Below are 24763 nucleotides of genomic sequence, written 5' to 3' on the forward strand. Positions count from 1 at the left end.
TCTCTTTCCTTGATACCACTCATATTATGTTCTGATCTTTGGGGTATTTTTAATAAGGGATTCTGCCCCTTATTAACTATAAGATCTTAGAGCATGTCATTTCATTTCACCTAGTCTTGGACTCATCTGTAAAATGAGATAAAACTAACTCTATTTTCTACCTCACAGGGTAGTTGTAAACATCAAAGAGTTGTATGCAGTGCTTCCTAAATTAAATACTACATAAAGAATGGGTATTAATATCTGAACCTGCTCTGCACATACCAAGTACATAATAAACAACAGCTGAATGAATGAATGGATGGAATAATCAGCACCCCCACAACACTGGGGATAGGAAGCCACTTTGATTGACAGCTTTTCCCCCTTCCTTATCCTCACTGAATTTCCTTTTGGGGAGGAATTCACGTAAAATTGCACATACTTATCCAGTCTTGGAACTTGTCAAAAATATAAGGATACCTCCTGTAGTTCTCGTCTCTGACCCACCCCCAGATAAAACCAAATTAATCTTGTCCCCTCTGGTCACATTCCTCATGTCACACACACAAACCCATTGCCCTATATAGGAGAACCATCAATAAATCATGGTAGGTGGCACCAACTGGTAGCCAGCTCCACTTCTGCCTGGAAAGCTGATAGGCATGAAGCACCAGCCAAAATCCTTCACCCTTTGTGGCTAAGGGTAAAGGCTCTTGGAGCAAGAGAGTCTGGAAGCACATGCCTGGGGTAGGTCCAGCAATGAGAAGGTCATTAGAGGGAGGGGGCTGGCTCATCATGACATGCCTTGAATAGCGAGAATCTCACCCAGCCTCTTGATGTCCTAGTACCCTCCACCCTGCAGGGGCCTCAAAAGAAATACCACAGTAAGTTAGACATCCCTCCCTTCCCCTTCTCTTTGGGCCTGACTTCTCAGTCACTGAATTAAAGTCAATAGCTAATAATTGGAAGATCTGAGATTCAAACCCAGGTCTCCTGACTCCAAGTCCCACGCTCTTTCTGTGACATGATGCCCCTTCCCAACTGACATCAGAAGGCTGTGTGAGAATCAGTTTGGTTTCCCTAGCATAAAAACAGGACTGCTTTAAACAAATAGGCCATTGTCCCTTAGGGAGAGAAACCTGCTGACCCTTCAATTGTCACTAAAACTTAACCCAGTTTCATTCATCTTCTATCACTTGCCAGACTTTAACTGCTACACTGTTGCCTTCATAATCACTGTCTGGATTCTCGCTGAGACTGTCTGGGAGGTGACAGAAGCTGGGGAGGTGGCAAGTCCCTTCCTGGAGGAAGAGAATGAAAATATCTCCAACTAGCATTAGAGTGCAGTTATAAAAAGAAGGCTTCTGCTCCAGAGGCCTGGGAGAAGTTACTCCCTCCATCTGCTTGATGCCATTCAGACATGTTCCCAGAATGCTTTCCTTTTTAGACTTATCATCCATCAAGCACCCAAAGGAGCAAAAAAACTGTTGTATTTGAGGATTACGAATGCTCCCTTTTATAATGTAGTAATAGTAACAATGATGATGATTATAGCAGGTCACATTTAAATAGTACCCTATGGTTTGCAAAACATTTCACATTCCTACATTGTCTTCCACAGCAAAAAACCCAGCTGTCAGCTAGAAAAAGACTAAATGGATTTCAGACCCAACTCTCCCAGCAAACAGTGCTGGGACATGGAATAGAGCTGGCATTTGGCTTGAATACAAGTGACCTTAAAACATTGGCTGGGAAAAAGCAGTGGTTTCGGGAAAGCCCCCACCCACAGGCATCCTCAGGGGGCCTGATAAAGCCAAGAAGAGCTGCAGGGAGAGTTTCCCACTAGAGAAAGAAGCTAGAGACATGAGTTGGTTGATTTCAGAGCTTCTGGCCTTAAACTCTTATCAACAAATAACAGAAAGAACAAGGACACCACCAAGGCCTAGTGGCAAGCAAGATCTGTATTGAATTGAAAGCAGTTTGTGGAGAGGTGCAGATTGTGGCCAGGAAGCAGACTGAAGCTACCTTGCTTGACAGAGAAAACCATGGCCTCATTTCTTTCTTTCTTTCTTTTTTTTGTGGGGCAATGACGGTTAAGTGACTTGCCCAAGGTCACACAGCTAGTAAGTGTCAAGTGTCTGAGGCCGGATTTGAACTCAGGTCCTCCTGAATCCAGGGCCGGTACCTTATCCACTGTGCCACCTAGCCGCCCCCCTCATTTGTAATTATCTGAAGATAGTAGCCTGATGGGGGGGCAATGGTACACAGTGGAGAGAACAGTGGATATGGAGTCAAAGGGCCGAAGAGGGAATCTTGGCTCTGTCACTAACTGTGATTTTACCATCCTTCTCTGGGCCTCAAGACTCATACCTGTATAATGATGGAGTTGGGTTAGGTGATCTCCAAGGTCCCTTGCAGTTCTAAATCTGATCCTATGGACTAACCAGGTAGAAAGAGCAGCAGCTGATCCAGCTCTCATCCCTCTGCTAGCAGGGGCAGAGTGGGATTCAGAAAAATTCCTCCTCCCAGAAGTAGGAGAACTGAATAAAGGTCTGAAGGTCAAGGGGGAGTCTCAGCAGTCACTTTCATTAGTCCTCGGCATCTGCCAGCTAACAGGCTGCCAGCTGAGAAGTACACAGTCAGAAGAACAAAAATCAGAGAAAAAATGGTATTTATTATTTCCTGATAAAAGAGGATCCCCTCATCACAAAGTGTGTAGAAGGGGTCCTCCCACACACCCGATTTATCCTCACCAATTCCATGACTCGATTGTTGATTTAAAATCGTCCTACTCATAGGGTGGGAGTTGGTTGGGGAAGAGGACACTTTCCCACACAATCCTACCAGAATTAGGCTACTTCTCGATTAGTGACACACAAAATTAAAACCTGAGTGTTGACAAGCTATCTATATGCTCTTAAATATACATCCAAAGACAGCACAAATGGAGAGAGTAAGCTATTGTCACATTTCAACATGTGCAACCAAAGATGAAAAGGTATCCTGAGAATTAAGCGCTCACCAACTGGGGCTTGAACAATCTTGCAACTGAAGGCTAGCTGGTATTAACAATAGATCTCTGGTATTGTTAGTGAGACTGATGGCCCTTCTAGAACCGAGGAAGATGTCCCAGTAGCAGGTTTATAAGAGTTGGGTAGTGATGGCATAGGTGCAAAATAGATTCCATTTTGAGACTAGCTACTGACTTCCACCTCGAAAGCCTTATGAAATCTCCTTAAATCATCAAGACTGAATTTAAGTTTCAAAATGGCACACATTGTACCAGCCAAAGGATGTCTTTAAGGCATACGTTATACAAAGTTCATTAAGTGCTCTTATTTCTTCATTCTCTTCCCTCCCACTAATATGCAGGCTCTTGCCAAGTTAAGTTCAGTCCCATCCCTTCCTTTTGTCATTGTATTTCTTCTCCCTTTGTCTGGAGGGTTTAAGATCTCTGAGTTTCATAAATTAGGTGCGATCCAATTGAAGAACTTCATGGCAATTTCAAAGCCAAGGAAACAGGCCTAGGAAAAAAAGAGATGGAAGGGTTGTTAGGAGAGAGTACTGATTCCCCGTATCATGTGGAGACTAGCTCTCTAACCATTCTGCCCTGCTACAGATGAAGAGAAATCCATTAAATTCAAGGACTTCTGAAGCAGAAAATGCTCAGTGTTGCTGCTATTAAAATAAAATAATTATATCAAATCAGTAGAGTAGTCAGACATATCTACCAACAGTCAGTCTCCCTACAGTCTCTCAATTCCTTGCTACCCACCACCTACTAGCCACAAAACCAATTCAGAAACCTAAGTTCCCATGATCTACATTTTCGTGGAACCCCAGCACCCACAGAGGTGGTCACATCCTAGGTCTCTCCATCATCTGTGACTGTGCCGCCACCACGATCTCAACACTGAAATTTGCCTCTCAGATAACTTCTAATCTGATAGTCTCTCCTATTATTTCATTCTAGAAGAATTTTAGCTTCTTGAAGACAGGGACTGTTTCTTGTTTTCATTTTTGTATCTCCAGCACCTACCATAGTAGACACCTAAGAAACGCTAGCTGACAATTTAACTGGTGTTTGGTTTTTTGGCCTTTATTTGCATTCAAGAGCTGAGTGTATGGAATGCCATATAAGTATAGGTACTTAATTAATGCTTATTAAAGCTAGAGCCAGCCAGCTGGTTAACTGCTGAGGCTCTAGGCCAGGGGTGCTCAACCTTCAGTTTGTAAATTTGTGGTGTTTTTAATATTTAATTTAATTTAATTTAATTTAATATCTAATAATAAATTCATCTCATCATAATGGCTTTCCTTTGTAATCTTGTGTATTTTGTTTGTGCATTTAAAAACGTGATTCTGACAAGGGTTCCATAGGCTTCACCAGACACTGCACCAGGGGTCCATGACAGTAAACAAATTCAGAGCCCTTACTTAAGGCAAACAGTCTCCTCTTTCTGTCAAATAATGAAATAAAAGCTGTGCACTGGACAGCACAGGGACAGTGGAGGTACTGTAACAGACAAGCAATCAGCATGCCTCAGTCTAAGTTCTGACTCAGCCACATAACTAGCTAGTCATGATTTGGGAAAATCTTTCCCCTCGCTGGTCAGCTGCCTCTGCCATAAAATGAGGATGGTGGGCTGCATCATCCTCTCCAACTTGAACATTCTGTGACTCACATTCCCAATATCCAAAAGAAGGAATAGTTGTCCCTTGGCTAAGAGCTTCTCTTCAAAAGCCAATTTACGATTTAAGAGGCCAGTTTGTTCCCAGAGTGGAGATGTAAGCTCAAGATGATTTGAAGCCCAGAGGACAGAAACAGGCTCCTGTGCCCCAAGGCACATGTGAGGAGCCAGTGCCCTAACTTTTTGTAGAACTAAACAGTGCAAGGGGCAGCTAGGTGTCACAGTGGATAAAGCACTGGCCCTGGATTCAGGAGTTCCTGAGTTCAAATCTGGCCTCAGACACTTGACACTTACTAGCTGTGTGACCATGGGCAAGTCACTTAACCCCAACTGCCTCACGAAAGAAAGAAAGAAAGAAAGAAAGAAAGAAAGAAAGAAAGAAAGAAAGAAAGAAAGAAAGAAAGAAAGAAAGAAAGAAAGAAAGAAAGAAAGAAAGAACTAAACAGTGCAAGCACCCAGGGACATAGAAAACCCCTGCTCCCCATAGGGAATGGCAATTGTTCAGCCACAACAGGTAGGACAAATATTCTCTGAAATCTAGGCAGGATGCAGAATTTCAAAACCTGAAGATGCAACTTCCCTCTTCCACCTGAGGACCAAGAATAGGACTCAATGATAACCATATCATAAAGGGATAGAGCACAAGAGTCTGAAATCAGGAAGGTGGCAACATCTGCCTCTGGTCCTTAGTTTGGAGAAAGGCAGGAACTTTAGGTGAGGCACAGAGGGTGACATAGATTCATATCTGCTACTTCTGAACCTTAAGTTTCCTTATCTGTAAAATTGGACTAATAATTCTTACAGTATTGTTTGTTGTGACCTGGCTGCTTTCAAGAACTATGTAAATATGAGTATGGAGAACAGTGCAGTGTCATGGAAATAGCTTTGGACTTGGAATAAGGAGACCTGGATTCCAATGCTTCTCTGACATTTACTAGCCATATGATGTTCAGCAAGTCATTTCAATTCTCTAAGCCTCAGTTTCTTTCTTTTTCCTTTTTTTTTTTTAAGTTTTCAACATTTGTTTTGGGTTTTCTGAGGGTTTTTTGGGTGAGGTTAAGTGACTTGCCTAGGGTCACACAGCTAGTAAGTGTTAAGTGTCTGAGGTCATATTTGAACTCGGGTCCTCCTGTACATTTGTTTTAATAAGATTTCTAGTTTCAAATTTTTCTCCCTCCCTCCCCTATTTCCCCCCTCCCCAAGACAGCAAGCAATCTGATATGTTATATATGTACAATTACATTAAACATATTTCTGCATTAGTCATGTCGTGAAAGAAGAATCAGAGCAAAAGGGAAAAACAAAAAAAAAAGAGATAGTATGGTTCAATCTGCTTCTATATTCCACAGTTCTTTTTTATTCTTTTCTAGATTTGGAGAGCATTTTCCATCATGAGTCCTTTGGAACTATCTTGGACCACTGTATTGCCGAGAAGAGTCAAGTCTATCACAGTTGATCAACACACAATGTTGTTGATACTGTGTACAATGAGCCTCAGTTTCTTTATCCTTAAAAATGGCATCATAACCATTGTATTTTCTATCTCACAAGACTGTTAAAAGGAAATTACTTTGCAAACCTTTAAGCTCTACAGAACTGTAGGCAAATAATGTTATCATTTTGTACTTACAGCATTTGCTGGGAAGGCACGGATCATTACAGCAGTAAAACCTTTATAAAGGGATGCGACACCCTCTTCTCGGATCAGCTCTTTCAACACATCTCGAAACCCATTAGGGTATTTTCCAGGTGGGGCTGTTGGAGCAAAACAGACAACTAAGACTTTAAAACGCTACCTGGGACCACTGTTTGAGCCGACAGCATTACTAACACAGTTGAGTAAAGGGGTGGGAATGGGGGGTTCCATCAGCAGTGGCTCAGGATACCAGCATATGTCATTGAAGAACACAGCAGCTGCCAAAAAAGGCTAAGGCTTTAAGATGACAGATTGAATCAGGTGTTTAACTCCTCAAACATATCTTTTATCTTGTCTACTGATCGAGTACTAACCTCCCCACCTGACGCAAACAGAAAAGGGCAGTGGCTGAATAATCCACAAATTATTTTCTGTTCGGCTTTCAAGTATGGTAGTATGTGTGATTTAGATTTTGGAAGAAAAGTAGATTTATCTTCTCAATTTTTTTTTGGTCCAGGCTGACATGACAATGAATCTGCATTCCTGGTACACACCCTGGCTTAGGTCTATCTTGGAGACTAATGGGGAAGCCAGCTAGGGATTTAAGCACTGCTGTGGAGATTCCACCAAGCAACAGAGTTGATTGTACTTGCAACAATTTTTTCTTCAAGAAAAGTCTTCTGATCAAAAGTAAAGGATGAAACATACATGGAAGTCTTGTGGGTCAACTTCCCACACTGGTGGCCTTATTCTCTCTCACCAGTCTGGAAGCGGGACTTCAGCACATCTGGAGGGATAGCCACAATCCAATTGAATATTCCTGCAAAGCCTCCAGCCACCAGGATTCGAGGGGCACTGAGCTCACTAACACTGCAGAGAAAAAAACCAACAACATTGTAACAGGATGGTTAAGAGGAAGAGAAAGGCTGTGTGAACCAACAGGGCCCAGTAGATCTGGCTGCAGAGGAGGGGGGAGGAGAAGCAGGGACAAGAGCAGGGGTCAGAGAGGCCTTCTTGGACTGTAGCCTCAGTGAAAATAACAGCTACAGGAAAAAGACGAGTGTTCCCTATTCACTTCTTAGGCAGCCTCAAGAAAAGCAGTGAGTTGCAAGAATGGGGAACAATGAGAAAAATGCAGTTGAGAAGCAATTTCTTTTTTTGTTCAGACAGGGCTGGACCTCCTATTCCAGTCCCAGTGTAGGACTGTTAGTCCTGGCCTATAGAAGCCAATGAATGAAAGGACAGCAGAAGGTCAATAGAAATGGAGCCAATCCTGGAAGGCCACATCTATCCCTTATACTTCTTAAGTTAAGAGCAGCAATTCCCTAGGGAAGCCATTTCTACTTACCTTTTGCCTTCTGGGGTGAAGATATCTTTCAGCCACTCATAACTCATGAAGTACATACCACTGGCAGGAACATCTGTTTGTGTCAAGAAAGATACTTACTAAGAAAAATAAAACAAAACTAGCCAATATTCTTGAATTTAAGAGTGTACAGTTAAAATACTGGCTCTAAAAAAGATATAAAAAGAAAAGTTCCTGAATTCTGATCCCAACAGCTATGTAATACATTGCTGACATAAATCACACATGACTGTGTTTAAACTATGGAGTGCCAGAGTTTATTTTCTTGAAATTATTAATTTTAATTATTATTCAAGAAGAAACTCAGTAGCACATTGGTTTAAAGTCTTCCCACTGTGTACATGATTTTTAAAAAATAAATTGAACAATGGAATACTATTGTGCTGTAAGAAATGATGAGCAGGAGGAGTTTAGAGAAACCTGGAGAGTCTTCCATGAGCTGATGATGAGTGAGATGAGCAGAACCAGAAGAACATTGTACACAGTATCATTAATACTGAGTGTTGATCTACTGTGATGGACTATATTCTTCTCACCAATGCAATGGCACAGAAGAGTTCCAGGGAACTTGTGATGGAAGAGGATCTCCAAATCCAAGGAAAAAAAAAAAGAACTGCAGAGTATAGATGCTGAATGAATCATACTATTTCTTTTGTTTTTGATGCTGTTGTTTTTTTCTATTTTGAGGTTTTTCATCATTGCTCTGATTTTTTCTCTTATAACATGACTAATGCAGAAATAGGATTAATGTTGTTATGTGTATATATATATATATAACCTATATCAGATTATCAGCTGTCTAGGGGAGGGGGGAGGGAGGGAGAAAAATCTGAAATTGTAGAGCTTGTATAAACAAAAGTTGAGAACTATCTTTACATGTAATGGAAAAAATAAAATACTTTATTAATTAAAAAAATAATAAATTGAACATGGAAAATTTTTTAAATAAAAAAAATTTTTTTTAAGATATATAAAAAGATACTTCCTTCCATCCCTTTGCAGAGAGGTAGGAGGGTGGTCCATGGATGTGCAACATTGCATATAACATCAGATTTTTTCAAAATGGTTACTGATTTTGTGGATTCTTTTTCCTCCTTTTTTTACAACAAACACTTTTTTTTTGGTGGGGCAATGAGGGTTAAGTGACTTGCCCTCGGTCACAAAGCTAGCTAGTAAGTGTCAAGTTCTGTGGTTGGATTTGAACTCAGGTCCTCCTGAATCCAGGACCAGTGCTTTATCCACTGTGCCACCTAGCTGCCCCTCTTCCTTTTTTAAAAGAAAATCTTTATTATAAGACACTATTCTCTTGGAGGAAAGAGAAGGGATTCAAGGGGAAATCTGAGCAATGTAAAAACAAAGGATATCAATATGAATCTATAATTTAAAAAAAATTATCTACTAAGGCATGGAAGGCTTGGAATTTGGAAGGAGTATCCACAATGAAGAAATGAAACATATTTTAAAGTATTATTATATTGCTAGTTTATCATCAGTTTTACTTTCTGAACCCATAAACTAGCCTGGTTTTACTTGGGTTTTTGCTAAATTATCAATATTTTATTTGAATGGCTGCAAAAATTTATCATGTCATTGCTATTTGGAAGTACAATTAAAAAATTCAAACAACTTTTCTTACCCCGCCCCCCAAAATGATGGTAAATAGTTCAAAGCTCAGTACAGGGCCCCTCCTAAGATTTTTTCAGGAATACCACAAGACCCACTCCTTGCTACAAAGTCCTGGATAGGTGGAAGGAAAAGATTCACTCCACCACCCACATCAGCCAAGACATCCCCTTTGTACAACCCAGTCCAACCTCCTCTACTTTACCTTCTCTGCCACACCATAATCTCAACCTAGGGTCTGCTCTTTTTCCCTGGAGATTTGTGTTCATCATTTCCTTTCCCATCCCAGCTCCTGCAGTCTCCTCCACGAAGAGTCTGCAAAGAGACCACACTGAGGATTGCTGGCAATGCTCAGCCCTATGGCGTTCCCCATCCTTTATGGGAAAAGGCTGTCCAGCAGTATCCAACAGGTCAGCCTATGTACTATCCCCAAACTTACATCATATGCTCTTGGCTCAACTGACCTATTACCTATTTTGGTATTCCCTAAAGATCTGCTCCTGATTCAAGGCACTGAAGCGATTCCTGCTTAAAGCCAATTTCATCTTAAATATGAAAAATAAGCATTGTATCCTGGGCAAGAATGGGGGTAAAAAAATTCCAACTGGGGGCAGCTAGGTGGCGCAGTGGATAGAGCAGTCCTGGAGTCAGGAGTACCTGAGTTCAAATCCGGATTCAGACACTTAACACTTACTAGCTGTGTGACCCTGGGTAAGTCACTTAACCCCAGTTGCCTCACTTAAAAAAAAAAAATTCCAACTTATGCCTTCTCTCAATGTAAGATATGCCTTCATGGCAGTTTTGCATACTCTGGAAGGGCGATCCCCAGTGCTTACCTCTCATGAGCGTAAGCACAGTTCCTTTGTAAATGCCTCTTATTCCAGCTTCATGATACAGTTTTTTGACACAGTCCCAAGCACCATTGTATTTTGTTTCTCCTGTAGAAGCTTGAATCTGCAGGGGGAAAGGCGGGGGGGGGGGGGGGGGAAAGGAGTAAGAAAAATCAGATTATCAAAAGTGAATCAACCCAGGAAAGAGGCAAGGCCGAAATGACATGGTAGAGAACAGCACTTAGCTGAGCTCTCCCAAATTCCCTTCCAAATAACTCAACAATAGCACCTCAAATTCTGGATCAGCAAAACCAACAACAGATCAACAATAGAAAATTGTTCTAACCCAAGACAACTCAAGAGGTCAGCAAAAATGTTCTGTTTCACAAGGGTGGTGGTTAGGCCTGGAGTACAGCACAGAATGCACAACACAGGTCACAACATAGTGAACCTTGGGGATAGTTGCACTGGCAGTGGTGACAACTTCTGGAGCTCTCAGACCATGGACAGTGGAAGAGTCAGACAACTGTTTGGAAGGATATTACAGGGGACCCTTTGCTGGAGCTGGGTTCAAGACCCTGGTGCTTCTGGGTCACAGCCCCAGGGCCAAAGGGAACAACAGCAATTGTGGTTGCAGGGGAATAGGGGCCTTGGTTGCAATTTGAGGACAAGAGCAGTGTCTATGATTGCTCACAGGGAACCTGGTCTCAATTTCAAGACAGAAAGAAGCACCAGCAATTGTGGCTGCAGGAGAGCAGAGGATCTGGTCATAGTCCCAGGGCAAGGAAAAGTGTTAGCATTGGTGGCTACAGGGGGAAAAGGTCCCTTGCTGGGTAAGGACCAGAAAACAGGTCAGAAGAGTAGTGACCACACCTCTCCTTAGATAATACTACGTTGGGGGGCAGCTAGGTAGTGCAGTGGATAGAGCACCGGCTCTGGAGTCAGGAGTACCTGAGTTCAAAGCCAGCCTCAGACACTTAACACTTACTAGCTGTGTGACCCTGGGCAAGTCAACCCCAATTGCCTCATTGAAGAAAAAAAAAAAAGATAATACTACGTTGTAAGCACTAAAACTATACAGACCCTCAGACCTAACTCTGAAAACAGCAGCAAAAAAGTCCTGAAGCTTGGGATAGTGCCCCTCCATTCCAGGAACAGAGCCCAAATTTAACATAAAAGTCAAGAAACTGGCTAGAAAAATAAGCAAACAGCAAAAGAACGTGACCATAACAGGTTACCATGGAGATAGGGAAGCTCAAGACAAAAACCCAGAAGACAGTGATGTCAAAGCCACTACAAGCAAAGCCTTAAAGAAAAAATGTAAATTGGATATAAGTGCAACAAGAATTCCTGGAAGAGCTCAAAAAGGATTTTAAAAACAAAATAAGAGAGGTAGAAGAAAAACTGATAAAAGAAATGAGAATGATGAAAGAAAATTATGAAAAGAGTAAACAGCTTGGTAAAAGAAGCACACAAAAAAAATGATAAAGAAAACAGTACCTTAAAAAAACAAAATGAGCCAACTGGTAAAAGCAGGCACAAAATTCACTGAAAAAAACTCCTTAAAAATTATAATTGGCCAAATTTTTAAAAAGGTATAAAAGCTCACTGAAGAAAATAATTGCTTAAAAATTAGAATTGGAGTGGGGCAGCTTGGTGGCACAGTGGATAGAGCAAGAGCCCTGGATTCGGGAGGACCTGAGTTCAAATCCAGCCTCTGACACTTGTCACTTACTAGCTGTGTGACCCTGGGCAAGTCACTTAACCCCAACTGCCTCACCCAAAAAAAAAATTAGAATTGGAAAAAAAATTAGAATTGGGAAAGTGGAAGCAAATGATTCCATGAGAACCAAGATACAATAAAACAAAATAAAATAATGAAAAAAAATGGAAGAAAATGTGAAATAGCTCACTGGAAAAACAAGTGACCTGGAAAAAATAGATCAAGGGAAGATAATTTTAAAATTATTGCACTACCTGAAAGCCATGATAAAAAAAAGAGCTTAGATATCATCTTTCAAGAAATTATCAAGGAAAACTCCCCCAGTATCCTAGAAACAGAGGATAAAATAGAAACTAAAAGACTTCACCAATTTTGGGAAGGAGACTCCAAAATGAAAACTTCTAGGAATATTACAGTCAAATTCCAGAGCTCCCAGCTCAAAAAGGAAAATATTACAAGCACATTACAAAGAAAAAAAATTCAAATATCATGGAGCCAGAATCAGAACCACACAAAAATTAGCAGTTTTCACATTAAAAGAATGGAGGCTTTAAGAATATGATATTCGGGGCAGCTAGGTGGCGCAGTGGATAGAGCACTGGCCCTGGAGTCAGGAGGACCTGAGTTCAAATCCGGCCTCAGACACTTTAACACTTACTAGCTGTGTGACCCTAGGCACGTCACTTAACCCCAACTGCCTCACCAAAAATTAAAAAAAAAAAAAGAATATGATATTCCAGAAGGCAAAGAAGCTAGTATTACAACCAAGAATCACTTACACAGTGAAACTGAGTATAATCCTTCATAATGAAATAGAGGACTTTAGGCATTCCCGATGAAAAGACAAGAGCTGAATAGAAAATGACCTTCAAATTTACAATATACTCAAATACTCTAGCAAAGCATAAAAAGAGAAATCATGAGAGACTCTATATGGTTAAAATACTTATATTCCTATATGGGAAGATGGTCATTGTAACTCCTAAGAACTTTATCATTATTAGGGGAGTTAGAAGGAGTATATGTAGACATAGAGCACAACATCATAATTTACTATGATGGGATGATTTTTAAAAAATAAAATCAGGGGGCAGCTAGGTGGTGCATGGATAAAGTATTAGCCATGGATTCAGGAAGACCTGATTTCAAATCCGACCTCAAACTCTTGACACTTACTAGCTGTATGACCCTGGGCAAGTCATTTAACACTCATTGCCCCACCAAAAAAATAAGAAGAAAAGAAAAGAAAAATAAGGGTTAAAAAAGAAGGATGCACTAGAAAAATACAAGGGAAAAAAAAAGAGCTTTTATAACAGAGAAGATAGGAGAGTGATGTAGTAAGCAATACTTGAACCTTATTCTCATTGGAATTGACACAAAGAGGGAATAACATTCACACTCAGTTGGGTACAGAAATCTATCTTACCCTACAAAGAAGTAAGGAGGGGAAGGGGACCAGAGAAGGAGAGGGCAGATTAAGGGAGGCACTGGTCAGAAGCAAAAACAGACTTTTGAGGAGGGACAGGTTAAAAAGAGAGAGAAGGATAAATGGGGGTGGGGGGGAGGGGAGAGAAGAAATGGGATAGCAAGAAATACAGTTAATAATCACAACCAGAAATAGGAATGGAATAGGTCCACTCATAATATGGAAATGGATATCAGAATGGATTAAAACCAGAATCCAACGACATTTTACAAGAAACACACTGACCAGAGAGTAAAAATAAGAGACTGAAGCAAAATATTATGCTTCAACTGAGATTAAAAAAAAAAAAAAAAGGGGTAGCAATCATGATCTCAGACAAAGCCAAAGAAAAAAACAGGTCTAATTAAAAGAGACAAGCTGGGAAACTATATTTTGTTAAACAGTATCATAGACAATGAAGTATTATCAATTTTAAACATAGAAGCATCTAAATTCCTAAAGAAAAATATAAATGAGAGAAGGAAACAGAAAGTAAAACTATACTGGGGACCTTAACTTTTCCCTCTCAGAACTAGATAAATTTAACCATAAAATAAACAAGAAGTTAAGAAGATGAATAGAATTTTACAAAAGTTAAATATGATAGACCTCTGGAGAAAACTGAACGGGAATAGAAAGGAGTATATCTTTTTTGCAACTGTACATAGCACCTTCACAAAAACTGACCACATATTAGGGCATAAAAACATCATAACCAAATGCAGAAAAGTAGAAATATTAAATGCATCCTTTTTCAGATCGTAATGCAATAAAAGGCTGTGGAAACATGGATTAAAAATTAATTTGGAAACTAAATAATCTAATCCTAAAGAATGAGTGGGCCAGGGTCAGGGGCAAAAACAAAACCAAAACACAATAAAATAGACAAACCATTGCCTAAATTAATTTTTTAAAAAAAGAAAAAAAAGTGAAAAAACCCCAAATGGTCAGTATTAAAAATGTAAAGATAGCCAGCAAGGAAGATGAAATTAAAGCAATTATTAGGAGCTATTTTGCCCAACTGTCTGCCAATAAATCTGCCAATCTAAGTAAAATGGATGAATTTTTACAAAAAAAATAAATTGCTCACATTAAAAGAAGAGGAGATAGACCCTATCTTAGAAAAATAAATTGAACAAACCATCAATCAGCTCCCTAGGGAAAAATCACCAGGACCAGATGGATTTACAAGTGAATTCTACCAAAGATTTAAAGAACCATTAATTCTAATACTATAACTATTTGGAAATACAGGCAAACGAGGATTCCTACCAAATTCCTTTTATAATATAAATATGATGCCAATACCTAAACCAGGGAGAGCAAAAACAGAGAAATAAAACTACAGACTTATTTACCTAAAGAATACTGATGCAAAAATTTTAAATAAAATGCTAGCAAGGATATTTACAGCAATATTTCTCAAAGATTATATATGCTATGAACAGGTAGAATTTATACCAGAAATGCAGGGCTGGTTCAATATTAGGGAAACTATCAGCATAATTGACATCAATAACAAAAATAAAATCAAAATCATATGATTATCTCAATAGATGCAGAAAAAGCTTTTTACAAAATATAATACTTATTCCCATTAAAAACACCAGAGAACACAGAAATAAATGGAGCTTTCTTTAAAATGATAAGTAGTACCTATCTAAAACCATCAGCAAGCATTATCTGTAATGTGGATAAGCTAGAAGCCTTTCCAATTAGATTGGGGTGAAGCAAGGATGACCATTATCAACACTATTATTCAATATTTTTCTAGAAATGCTAACTACAGCAATAAAACAAGAAAAAGAAACTGAAGGAATCAGAATAGATAATGAGGAAACAAAACCATCTTTCTTTGCAGACAATATGGTGTCTTTCAATCCTACAAAATCAACTATAAAAAAACTAGGTAAAATAATAAGTTTAGCATAATTGTAAACTCATAAATAATCAGCATTTCTACATATTACCAATAAAGTCTAGCAGCAAGAGAAAGAAAAATTTTATTTAAAATAATTGGAGACAATATAAAATACTTGGGAGTCTATCTGCCAAGATAAACCGGGGAATTATATGAACACAATTATAAAATACTTTTCACACAAATAAAGTCAGGTTTAAACAATTGGAGAAATATTAATTGTTCAGGGGCTGAACCAATATAATAACAATGACTATTCTACCAAAATTTGTTTATTCAGTGCCATAGCAATCAAACTGCCAAAAAATTATTTTACAGAGTTAGGAAAAAATAATAACAGAATTCATGGGACATCTAGGTGGCACAGTGGATAGAGCACCAGCCCTGGATTCAGGAGGACCTGAGTTCAAATCTGACCTCAGACACTTGACACTTACTAGCTATGTGACCTTGGGCAAGTCACTTATCTCTCATTGCCCCGTCCAAACACCCCCCCCCAAAAAAAACAACAGAATTCATCTGGAAAAAAAAAAGGTCAAAAATATTAAGCGAATCAATGGGAAAAAAACAATCTGGTACTGGCTAAGAAATAGAGTGAATCAGTGGAGTAGATTAGATATCCAAAACATAGTAGTAAATGACCATGGTAATCAGATTTGATAAACCCAAAGATCCAAGCTTTTGGTACAGTAAGTCATTATCTGACAAAAATTGCTGACAAACTGGAAAGCAATTTGGCAGAAACTAGATACATACTAATATCTCGTACGATATATCAAGTTAAGGTCAAAATAGCTACATGATGGGGCAGCTAGATGGTGCAGTGGATAGAGCACCGGCCCTGGAGTCAGGAGTACCTGAGTTCAAATCCAGCCTCAGACACTTGACACTTACTAGCTGTGTGACCCTGGGCAAGTCACTTAACCCCAACTGCCTCACTAAAAAAAAAAAAAAGCTACATGATTAAGACATAAAAGGTGATATCATAAGCAAATTAGGGAGCATAGAATATTTTACCTGTCAAATTTATGGATAAGGGAAGAATGTATAACCAAACAAGAGATAGAATTATAGGATATGAAATGGATTAATTTTGATTACAGCAAATTGAATTTTTTTTTACACAAACAAAATTAATGCAGCCAAGATTAGAAGGAAAGAAAGCAGGAAACTGGGAAAAAAAATTTTACAACTTTCTCTGATAAAGATCTTATTTCTCAAATATACAGAAAAATGAGTCAAATTTATAAGAATACACGTCATCACCCGAATCATAAAGAGTCAAAGGATATGAATAGGCAATTTTCAGAAAAAGAAATCAAAGCTATCTATAGTTATATGAAAAATGCTCCAAATCATTACTGATTAGACAAATACAAATTAAAACAACTCTGAGGTACTACCTCACACCTATCAGATTGGTAAATATGACAGAAAAGGAAGTGACAAATGTTGGAGGGGGTATGAAAAAATAAAGACACTAATATATTGTTGGTAGAGTCATGAACTGATCCAACCATTCTGGGGAGCAATTTGGAACCATGTCCAAAGGGTTATTAAACCCTACATACCCTTTGACCCAGCAGAATCACTACTAGGACTGTAACCCAAATAAATCAAAGAAAAAGGAAGAAGACCTACATATACAAATATATTTATAGCAGCTCTTTTTTACAATGCCAAAGATTTAGGAATTGAGCGGATGTCCACTAATTAGAGAATAACTATCAAGTCATAGTATATAATTTGGGATAAAGTACTATTGTGCTATAAGAAATGATAAACAGGATGTTTTCAGAAAAACCCCTTTAGATGTACATGAACTGATACAAAGTAAAGTGAGCAGAACCAGAAGAACATTGTATATAACAACAGCAATGTTGTATTATGATCAACTGTGAATGACATAGCTATGTTCAGCAAAATAAAGATCCAAGACAATTCAAAAGGCCTTAATGATGAAAACTGCTCTCCACCTCCAGAGAAAGAATTGATGGGAGTATGAATGTAGATTGAATGCTTTTTTTTACTCTTCATTATTGTTTTTTGGTCATTTTCTTTTGCAATATGACTAATACAGAATGCTTTGCATGACTACGTAAGTATAATCTGAAGGGGCAGGGAAGGGAAGCAGAGAATCTAGAACTCTCAATTTTTAAAAAATGAATGTATGGGGTAGCTGGGTGGTGCAGTGGATGAAGCACTGGCCCTAGATTCAGGAGGACCTGAGTCCAAATCCTGACTCAAACACTTGACACTTACTAGCTGTGTGACCTTGAGCAAGTCACTTAACCCTCATTGCCCTGCCCCCCCCAAGTTTAAATTTTTTGTTTACATGTAATTGAGAAAAAAAATTAAAATTAAATATAAAAAAAAGTGAATAAGCTTAACGGAAAGATCTTCATTAAAAGGCAAAAATAGTGAAAAATTGTAAAAATCCAGTCTTGGCAACATTATATAAAAAGGGCATTTCATTCTATCATTCAGTGACACTATTAACTGGTAGAAACATTCTGTAGACCAATATGACAAAAGGTACTTTCCACACAGTGATTCAATTTCTGACATATCAAAAAAACATTTTTTTAACTTACTGTATAGAAATATTTATAATCCTTCTATCTATAATAAAAACTAGGATATAAACTTTTCTTGCAGTTGGAGATAAATTGCATGTTAACATAATTAAATATATTCCACAAAAATGATAGCTATCTAGCAAATAACTATGGAAATAAAAGGTGATGCAAACAGAAAGCAGTAAAACTATAATGTGCAACTTGACTGCAACAAAAAAGAAAGGAAGAAAAAAGAAAAAAAAAGTTGGAGGTATTAGAATATTAGACATACCTGAAAAGTGTACAGCTCAAAAAAACCTTTTGCTTTCTTTTTTTGTTCATTAAATTATTTCTACCTTGTTATTTAAGATTTTCTTCTCATCTGGGTTATTTGTTTTTGTTGATGGTTATAATCTTTTTAATACAAAAAAATAAGACTTTATGAAAGGGCTTCTCATTAAGCATTTCCCCAAATGTCTGACCAGTAACTTTCCACATCAGGGAATTGAGCATGGGATTTTTCAGTTAACAATTAGCTCATTCAAAAAACACAATCTAAGTACCTATCATATAGAAGACACAAAGATGGAAAAGATAAATGATCCTACTTCCACAGAACTTACAGCCTTATTAGAAATTGAGAACACACACCAATTAAAAAACTGGAAAACAATTCAAGAGAACATAAGTGATAAACAAATTCAGTACTAGGTTAAGAGCACTGCTGCTAAGAGAGACTGTGCTGAATGAAGGTGAGCCTTGAGCTGTCTCTTAAAGGAAGGGTAGGATTTGGATAGGTAGACGAAAAAAGGAATGGGAGGACAGCATTCTTTCAGGTCTGATTCACTGCTATGTTTTTCCAGCTTTCTGATGGCTAGATAAGTAAGGAATAAAGGTTTACAGTAAAGAGTGACAGATCTGTCTTGTTTTCTTGCTGTTAAGATACAGCAATATTCTTCTCTCATTCTCAAGCTAGATACCTCACAGCATCTCAAACTCAAAATACTCCAAATATAACTCATTACCTTCCACCCAAACCCATCCCCTTCCAAATTTCCCTATTTCTATCAAAGGCACCACTAACCCTCCAACCATCCAGGTTCATAACCTTGGAGCCATTCTCTTAGTCTAACTCCACATAGCTAATCCTTTTGTTTCTATTTCTGTGACATGTTTTGCATCTGTCCTCTTCTCTCCACTGACATGGCCATCACCAGGCCCTCATCAACTCTTACAGAATTATTAACAAAAGCCTCCTAAATGGTCTTCTAGCTTTAAGTCTTTCACCACACAGTTGCCAAAGATTTTCCTAAAGTACAGATCTGACTATGTCACTCTCCTACTTAATAAATTCTAATGACTCCCTATTACATCTAGGATCTAATACAGGCTTTCCATGTTAGTATACACCTCTTCACACACACTTCAGTCCAGGCAAACCAACCTTTATACTTGTCCTCACACAAGGTAATCTATCTACTACTTCCAACCCTTTACACTGGCTCTCTCCCATCCCTGGAATGCATTCTCTCCTCACTTCCATTTGTCTCTGAACTCCTGATTTCCTTCAAAGAACAGCTCAAGCACCAACTTCTACAGTACAAGAAGCCTTGCCTAATCCCCAGCTTCTAGTGTCTTTCCCCTAAAATTATATTCTCTCTTTTGTCCGTACCTATATATGTATTTGTTATATCCTCTAATAGAATGTAAGCTCCTTGGGGAGAAGGACTATTTTGGTTTTTGTGTCTATATCTCTAGCACTTAGCATAGTGTCTGGCATACAGGTGGCATTTAATGCATGTATGCAGATGGACTGATAGGTAATGAAAAGGTCCCATATTCTTATAAACCCTGAAAACACTTTGCACATGTATCTAGCAGCTGGTATTTAAGGAATGGAGGGACTTTTTTTTTGGTGAGGCAACTGGGGTTAAGTGACTTGCCTAGGGTCACACAGCTAGTAAGTGTTAAGTGTCTGAGGTCACATTTGAACTCAGGTCCTCCTGACTCCAGGGCTGGTGCTCTATCCACTGTGCCACCTAGCTGCCCCCGAGGGACTTTTAAAAAAATGGCAAACAAAGTCTATAAAACCAGAAAGCAGACCATTCTCTTCCCACTTACCTGTAAGAGACACTTGATTCTTTCTCCGGGAGTCATGATTCCTGTTGTGAACACACCAGATAACATCCCAGCTGCAAACACCTGGGGATAACTACGGTGGGGAAAAAACAGAATAGTAGAGAGCCAGTGAATAACTACACAGGATGTAGGAAATTAAAGAAATGAGAGCTTTATACTCAAACATCTGTACTTTGCAAGGTTGCAAAGGGTATTTGGATAACCCATAATTGCATAGTTATAAGGCTGAGGTTTTGTTTTTTGGCTGTTGGTTTTTTGTGTGCATCCTGTTTTTCCAGGGCTTAAGGTCCAAGGAAGCTAAAGGGTTAGGAAGGTTTTATACCATTGTGGCCTTTCATACCAAAGAGTGGGAAGTCCGGGTTAAGAAGCAATCTTGGATCATTTCCTAAAGAACACTAAGTGTGGATACAAGCTGTCTTTTGAGGGTCACCAAGGAACTAAGAACACTCTGCCCTCTAAGCCTGAACAGTTTAGCACTGAGGGTGTGTGGAATGGCTAATGGCTGTCTCACATTATCAGGAAGGAGATAGATAGAGCTAAGCCAGTCTTTAATTCTGTGAAGCTGCATGCCCACCTTGAGCACAGAATGGCATCTCCAGGTTTGCCTTGTCTACAGTCAAAGAATTGGTAATAACATAGTAACAACTGACAGTGCTTTAAGGTTAACAAAGTCTACCTCATTTGATCTCATAACTCTGGGAAGTCAATGTGATAGGTATTATTACCCCATTTTATAGATGGAGAAATGGAAGCTCAGAGAAGCCTTGCCTATGCTCACAAAGCTAGTAAGGGTGGGAGGTCTTTTCCCACTATGTAACTTGCCTTTCCAGCAGTGGCTTTGGTGACTTCCTGTCTGGCTCAATTTCCATTCCTTTCAGACTAACCTTTGAGACTGATTAGTTGAAGCTGGTTATGTTTCAACAAGAGCTACAGTAGCTTAGGAGATACTTTTGAAAAACTCCTTTGCTGGCCACAGTGAGTCTAATGGATCACATAACCAGAAGAGTTTGAAGCAAATGGCATCCACAGGTGGCACAATAGTTGGGTGGCATCCCAGTTTACAGGTTGAAATGGGGATTTTCAATTTAGGGATTCAGGGATTAGGGATTCAGCAACGAGGGACTTGGCTTCTAAACTCTTTCTCTGTGTGTCCCCCCTCCCCCACTTCAGATTGGGCTCTATATCAGAGAAAATTGTACAGCCCTACTTAACCTGCTGAAGCTTAGACCCTGGGCTACAGTCACAGTTCAATCCTTACACAGGAAAGGAGGAATAAGGCTAAGAGGAAGTGAATTCCTGGAATCTGGGAGTGGTATATATTTACCTAGAAGAATGATGGGGAATTCAGTGGTTTGTATGGTGGTGATAAGAGGGAGGAGAGTAAATTTTGTGCTTATAAAGGGAGGACCAATGGAACTACATGAAGCACATAGTATGGAGAAGAAAAAGGTTCCTTTCCCAAGTAAGGTGACATGTTGATTATGGTAATCATGAGGCTGACTAGGTTCCTACTAGCCCACCACAAGAACAGGCAAATAATGGAGTCTAGTGGTAGTTACCAAGACTAAGGTCCTTTGCATCCCCTACCTTCCACTCTGATACAAAAAGAGTCTGACACTTATGGTGTGATTCAAAGTAATGTGATGGATTTTCACTGGTCTTACGGACATAAGAGTACTTTATAGTTGTCATTGCCTATGTCCAATGAGCAGCATACTTACCCACCCCACCCTAAGCAAAAATATGAAAATGACTAGCCAGAATTCTATATGCAGCAGCACCAGAATCCTAAGCCTGGTACTCTGGCTGGCATGGCCTGCCTCAAACTGATCCTGCATCTTTTAACTATAAATACTCCAGAGGTTATGTGAATGTTTGTGAAGGACAATGATGCCCTAGTATGTTCAGTAAAGGGTGACAAGTAGTAAAGGGGCTTAAGATCATGCCAAATTAGGATCAGTTCAAAGAAATTGTGGGATTTAGCCTAAAAAAGGGATTCTTCTAGTACTTGAAGGACCGTCACATGGAAGAGGGATAAGGCTTGTTCTGATTGGTCTCGATGGGAAGAACTGGGAGCTACTGGTCAAAGTTACAAAGAGGCAGATTGAGGCTAGAGGTCTGGAAAATGTTCCTAACATTTAACATTATCCAAAAATGGAATAGACTAGACTGCCTTAGGAGGAAGTGGGCTCTCCCTCATGGAAGTCTTCAGTCAAAAGTTGGATTATCAGATATAGAGGCTAGAGGGACTTTCTGTACAAAGGATAGGTTGAGGGGCAGGTAGGTGGCGCAGTGCATAGAGCACCGGCCCTGGATTCAGGAGGACCTGAGTTCAAATCCGGCCTTAGACACTTAACACTTACTAGCTGTGTGACCCTGGGCAAGTCACTTAACCCCAATTGCCTCACTAAAAACAAAGGATAGATTGGAACAGATGTCCAGTGAGGTCCCTTCCAACTTAAGATGGGGCAAATCTAAGACCTATTTAGAGAGAGTGGCTATTGACCATCAATAAGAGATTCATACTCAAGTGTATTTACTCCCAACCCTGGTGTGCACCCTCTGCCAATACCCTAATCAAAGACCCCTGAGTGACCACAACCCTTGCCCATTCAGAGCAAAGGCCAAATGCTTCTACCTCTATTCACCTTTGCTCCCTGATATCTTTTCTGGGCAAGCAGAGCCCCTAAAAGGTGGCTCCACCTTCCTGCCTCTTTCTATTCAACATATCTAATGTCCATTTTAGGAAGCAAATGTTGAGAGTCAAGGGAGGAAACATTTTTAGTTGCTTATGTACCTGAGTTACAGCTCAGGTTCTGCAGCATGGCTCCAAGACCACAGATCCAAGTCTCCAACCTCTGATATATTCACTATTGCCTTTGTGTACTATCCTCGAATGATAACAATCAGCACATGCTATTGACCTCTGAGCTCTAGAAGGGCAGGCAGAGACTGTGTCTTCTTTAAGTGCTGTACCTCTCCTAGTACATGGCTATGTACAAAGTGGGCACTTGGAAGCTGAAGGACGAAGGGATGGATGGAAGGATATAAAACAAAGGGAGAGACTCCTGAGGCCAAAGCAGACTTTGTGCCCTTTGGCCCCAGCATTCAGAGTGCTGATAGCCCAGTGAAGCTTAACAAGTATCCCTTACAGATGTACTTTGGAGCTGAAGTCTTGGGACACTTGTGACTTCCTCTGGAAAATCAGTTCTAAGTAAGTTAGGCACATTACTCTTGAAAAAAGTAGAAAGGAGCCTACAGAGTCAATCAGATGTGACAACAGGTACACTCTGTAGGATTCAAACTTCCAATGATAATAACCCAGGTTGCCAGGCTCTTTTGCTTCCGCTCATTTCAGAAGGGGACTGAGTCTTGTCTCTGACTGGGATCCATAGTCCAGCTGGCCTTTTGCTAAGGATCATGGCCAAAGATCTGAAAGGAAAGCCTGCTGGTGCCAGAGCCAGATGCCTAGCAGGGAGGCCCATGGTGACAGATGTGTGTTGTCAGAAGGAATCCAGCATTCCTTATTGCCATCTGCTCCCTACTACTGCCATAGAAGACAGAGCACCACGGTTGGCTACTCTTTTGGAGAGGGATTAATATTTTAAATAGGAGTTAACAATGAAGCTCATATATATATGCCTTCTAGTTTTAAAATATTTCTTTTAACTAGTTGTTTTTTTAATTATTTTTTTTTTTTTTGGTGAGGCAATTGGAGTTAAGTGACTTGCCCAGGGTCACACAGCTAGTAAGTGTTAAGCGTCTATGGCTGGATTTGAACTCAGGTCCTCCTGACTCCAGGGCTGGTGCTCTATCTACTGCACCACCTAGCTGCCCCATTTAAATAGTTTTTACAGCATCTTAGGAAACATATTTGTTAGAATGAACTAGAAGCCAGTGTGGCTCAGTCAACTTTGGGATCTTATTTTGACTTCGTCACTACCCCATGCTGAACTTAACTTTCCAAAAATAAACAAAATAAGGAAAACAAGGCCGACCTACCTCATCCATGTGGAGAAATAGTTAAAACATATATAAGCATGGTACAGAGAAAGGATAAAAGTATCCCTTTTTCCCTCACCAGTTCACAACAACTTGGGAGGGAAGACAATAAAGAACACTCTCCATCTTTCATTCCAAAGATAAAGATCATGGAACTACAGGACTTAAATCTGGAAAGATCCTTAGAGCTCATCTAATAAATGTCCACTTTTTTGAGTATAAGAACAAGATATTTTAAGGTAAAAAAAATTTTGTATTTTAGCTTTTATTATAGGAGCTGCACTATTAATATATTATATTATAGTAGCTGGACTATGAATACATTGATCAAAAATATATAATGACAAAGTAATAATAATAGGCAGTATGATGTAATAAAGAAGTACTAGCATTGAAGTAAGGAAACCCTGGGTTCAAATGTGGCTTCTGCCACTTCCTAGTCAGGTGACCACAAGCAAACCACCTAACATCTCTAAGACTCATTCAACTCAAGAATCCTATCATCAGTTATAGACAAGTTGAAATCTTGAAGTTCCCATACTAACAAAAATCATAGGCCCTTTCTATATTGACTTAATAAAAAGCTCATACTGACATAGCAATTTAAAGTTTGCAAAAGTGTCTTCTTCATAACTCTATGAGGTAGGTTGTGCAAAATGTCTATTTTACAAATGAAGAAACTGAACGATTTACCTAGTATCACAGTGCTGCTTAAGTATCTGAGTAGGGCTTTGAACCCAGATCTCTTAACTCCAAGCCTCACACACATTTTCCTAAGCGGCCAAATGAAAATGCTTGATGCACAGACAGATTAATAGAACTTTCCA

General features: G+C 39.3%; 1 protein-coding gene across 1 annotated transcript in view; it reads right to left on the reverse strand.

Annotated features, from left to right (window-relative positions):
* Positions 1 to 2636: 2636 nt before the first annotated feature.
* SLC25A20 (solute carrier family 25 member 20) overlaps positions 2637 to 24763 on the reverse strand; it is a 49644-nt gene continuing 27517 nt past the window's right edge. The window contains exons 4-9 of the mRNA XM_043977031.1: positions 19917 to 20007; positions 10135 to 10252; positions 7658 to 7730; positions 7070 to 7179; positions 6304 to 6428; positions 2637 to 3506 (exon numbers count right to left, since the gene is read on the reverse strand). Coding sequence (XP_043832966.1) covers positions 3444 to 3506; positions 6304 to 6428; positions 7070 to 7179; positions 7658 to 7730; positions 10135 to 10252; positions 19917 to 20007 — 580 coding nt within the window. The 3' untranslated portion in view covers positions 2637 to 3443. The remainder of the gene's footprint in view (positions 3507 to 6303; positions 6429 to 7069; positions 7180 to 7657; positions 7731 to 10134; positions 10253 to 19916; positions 20008 to 24763) is intronic.

The sequence above is a fragment of the Dromiciops gliroides genome, chromosome 1 (assembly GCF_019393635.1).
Source record: "Dromiciops gliroides isolate mDroGli1 chromosome 1, mDroGli1.pri, whole genome shotgun sequence".
Taxonomy (NCBI): domain Eukaryota; kingdom Metazoa; phylum Chordata; class Mammalia; order Microbiotheria; family Microbiotheriidae; genus Dromiciops; species Dromiciops gliroides.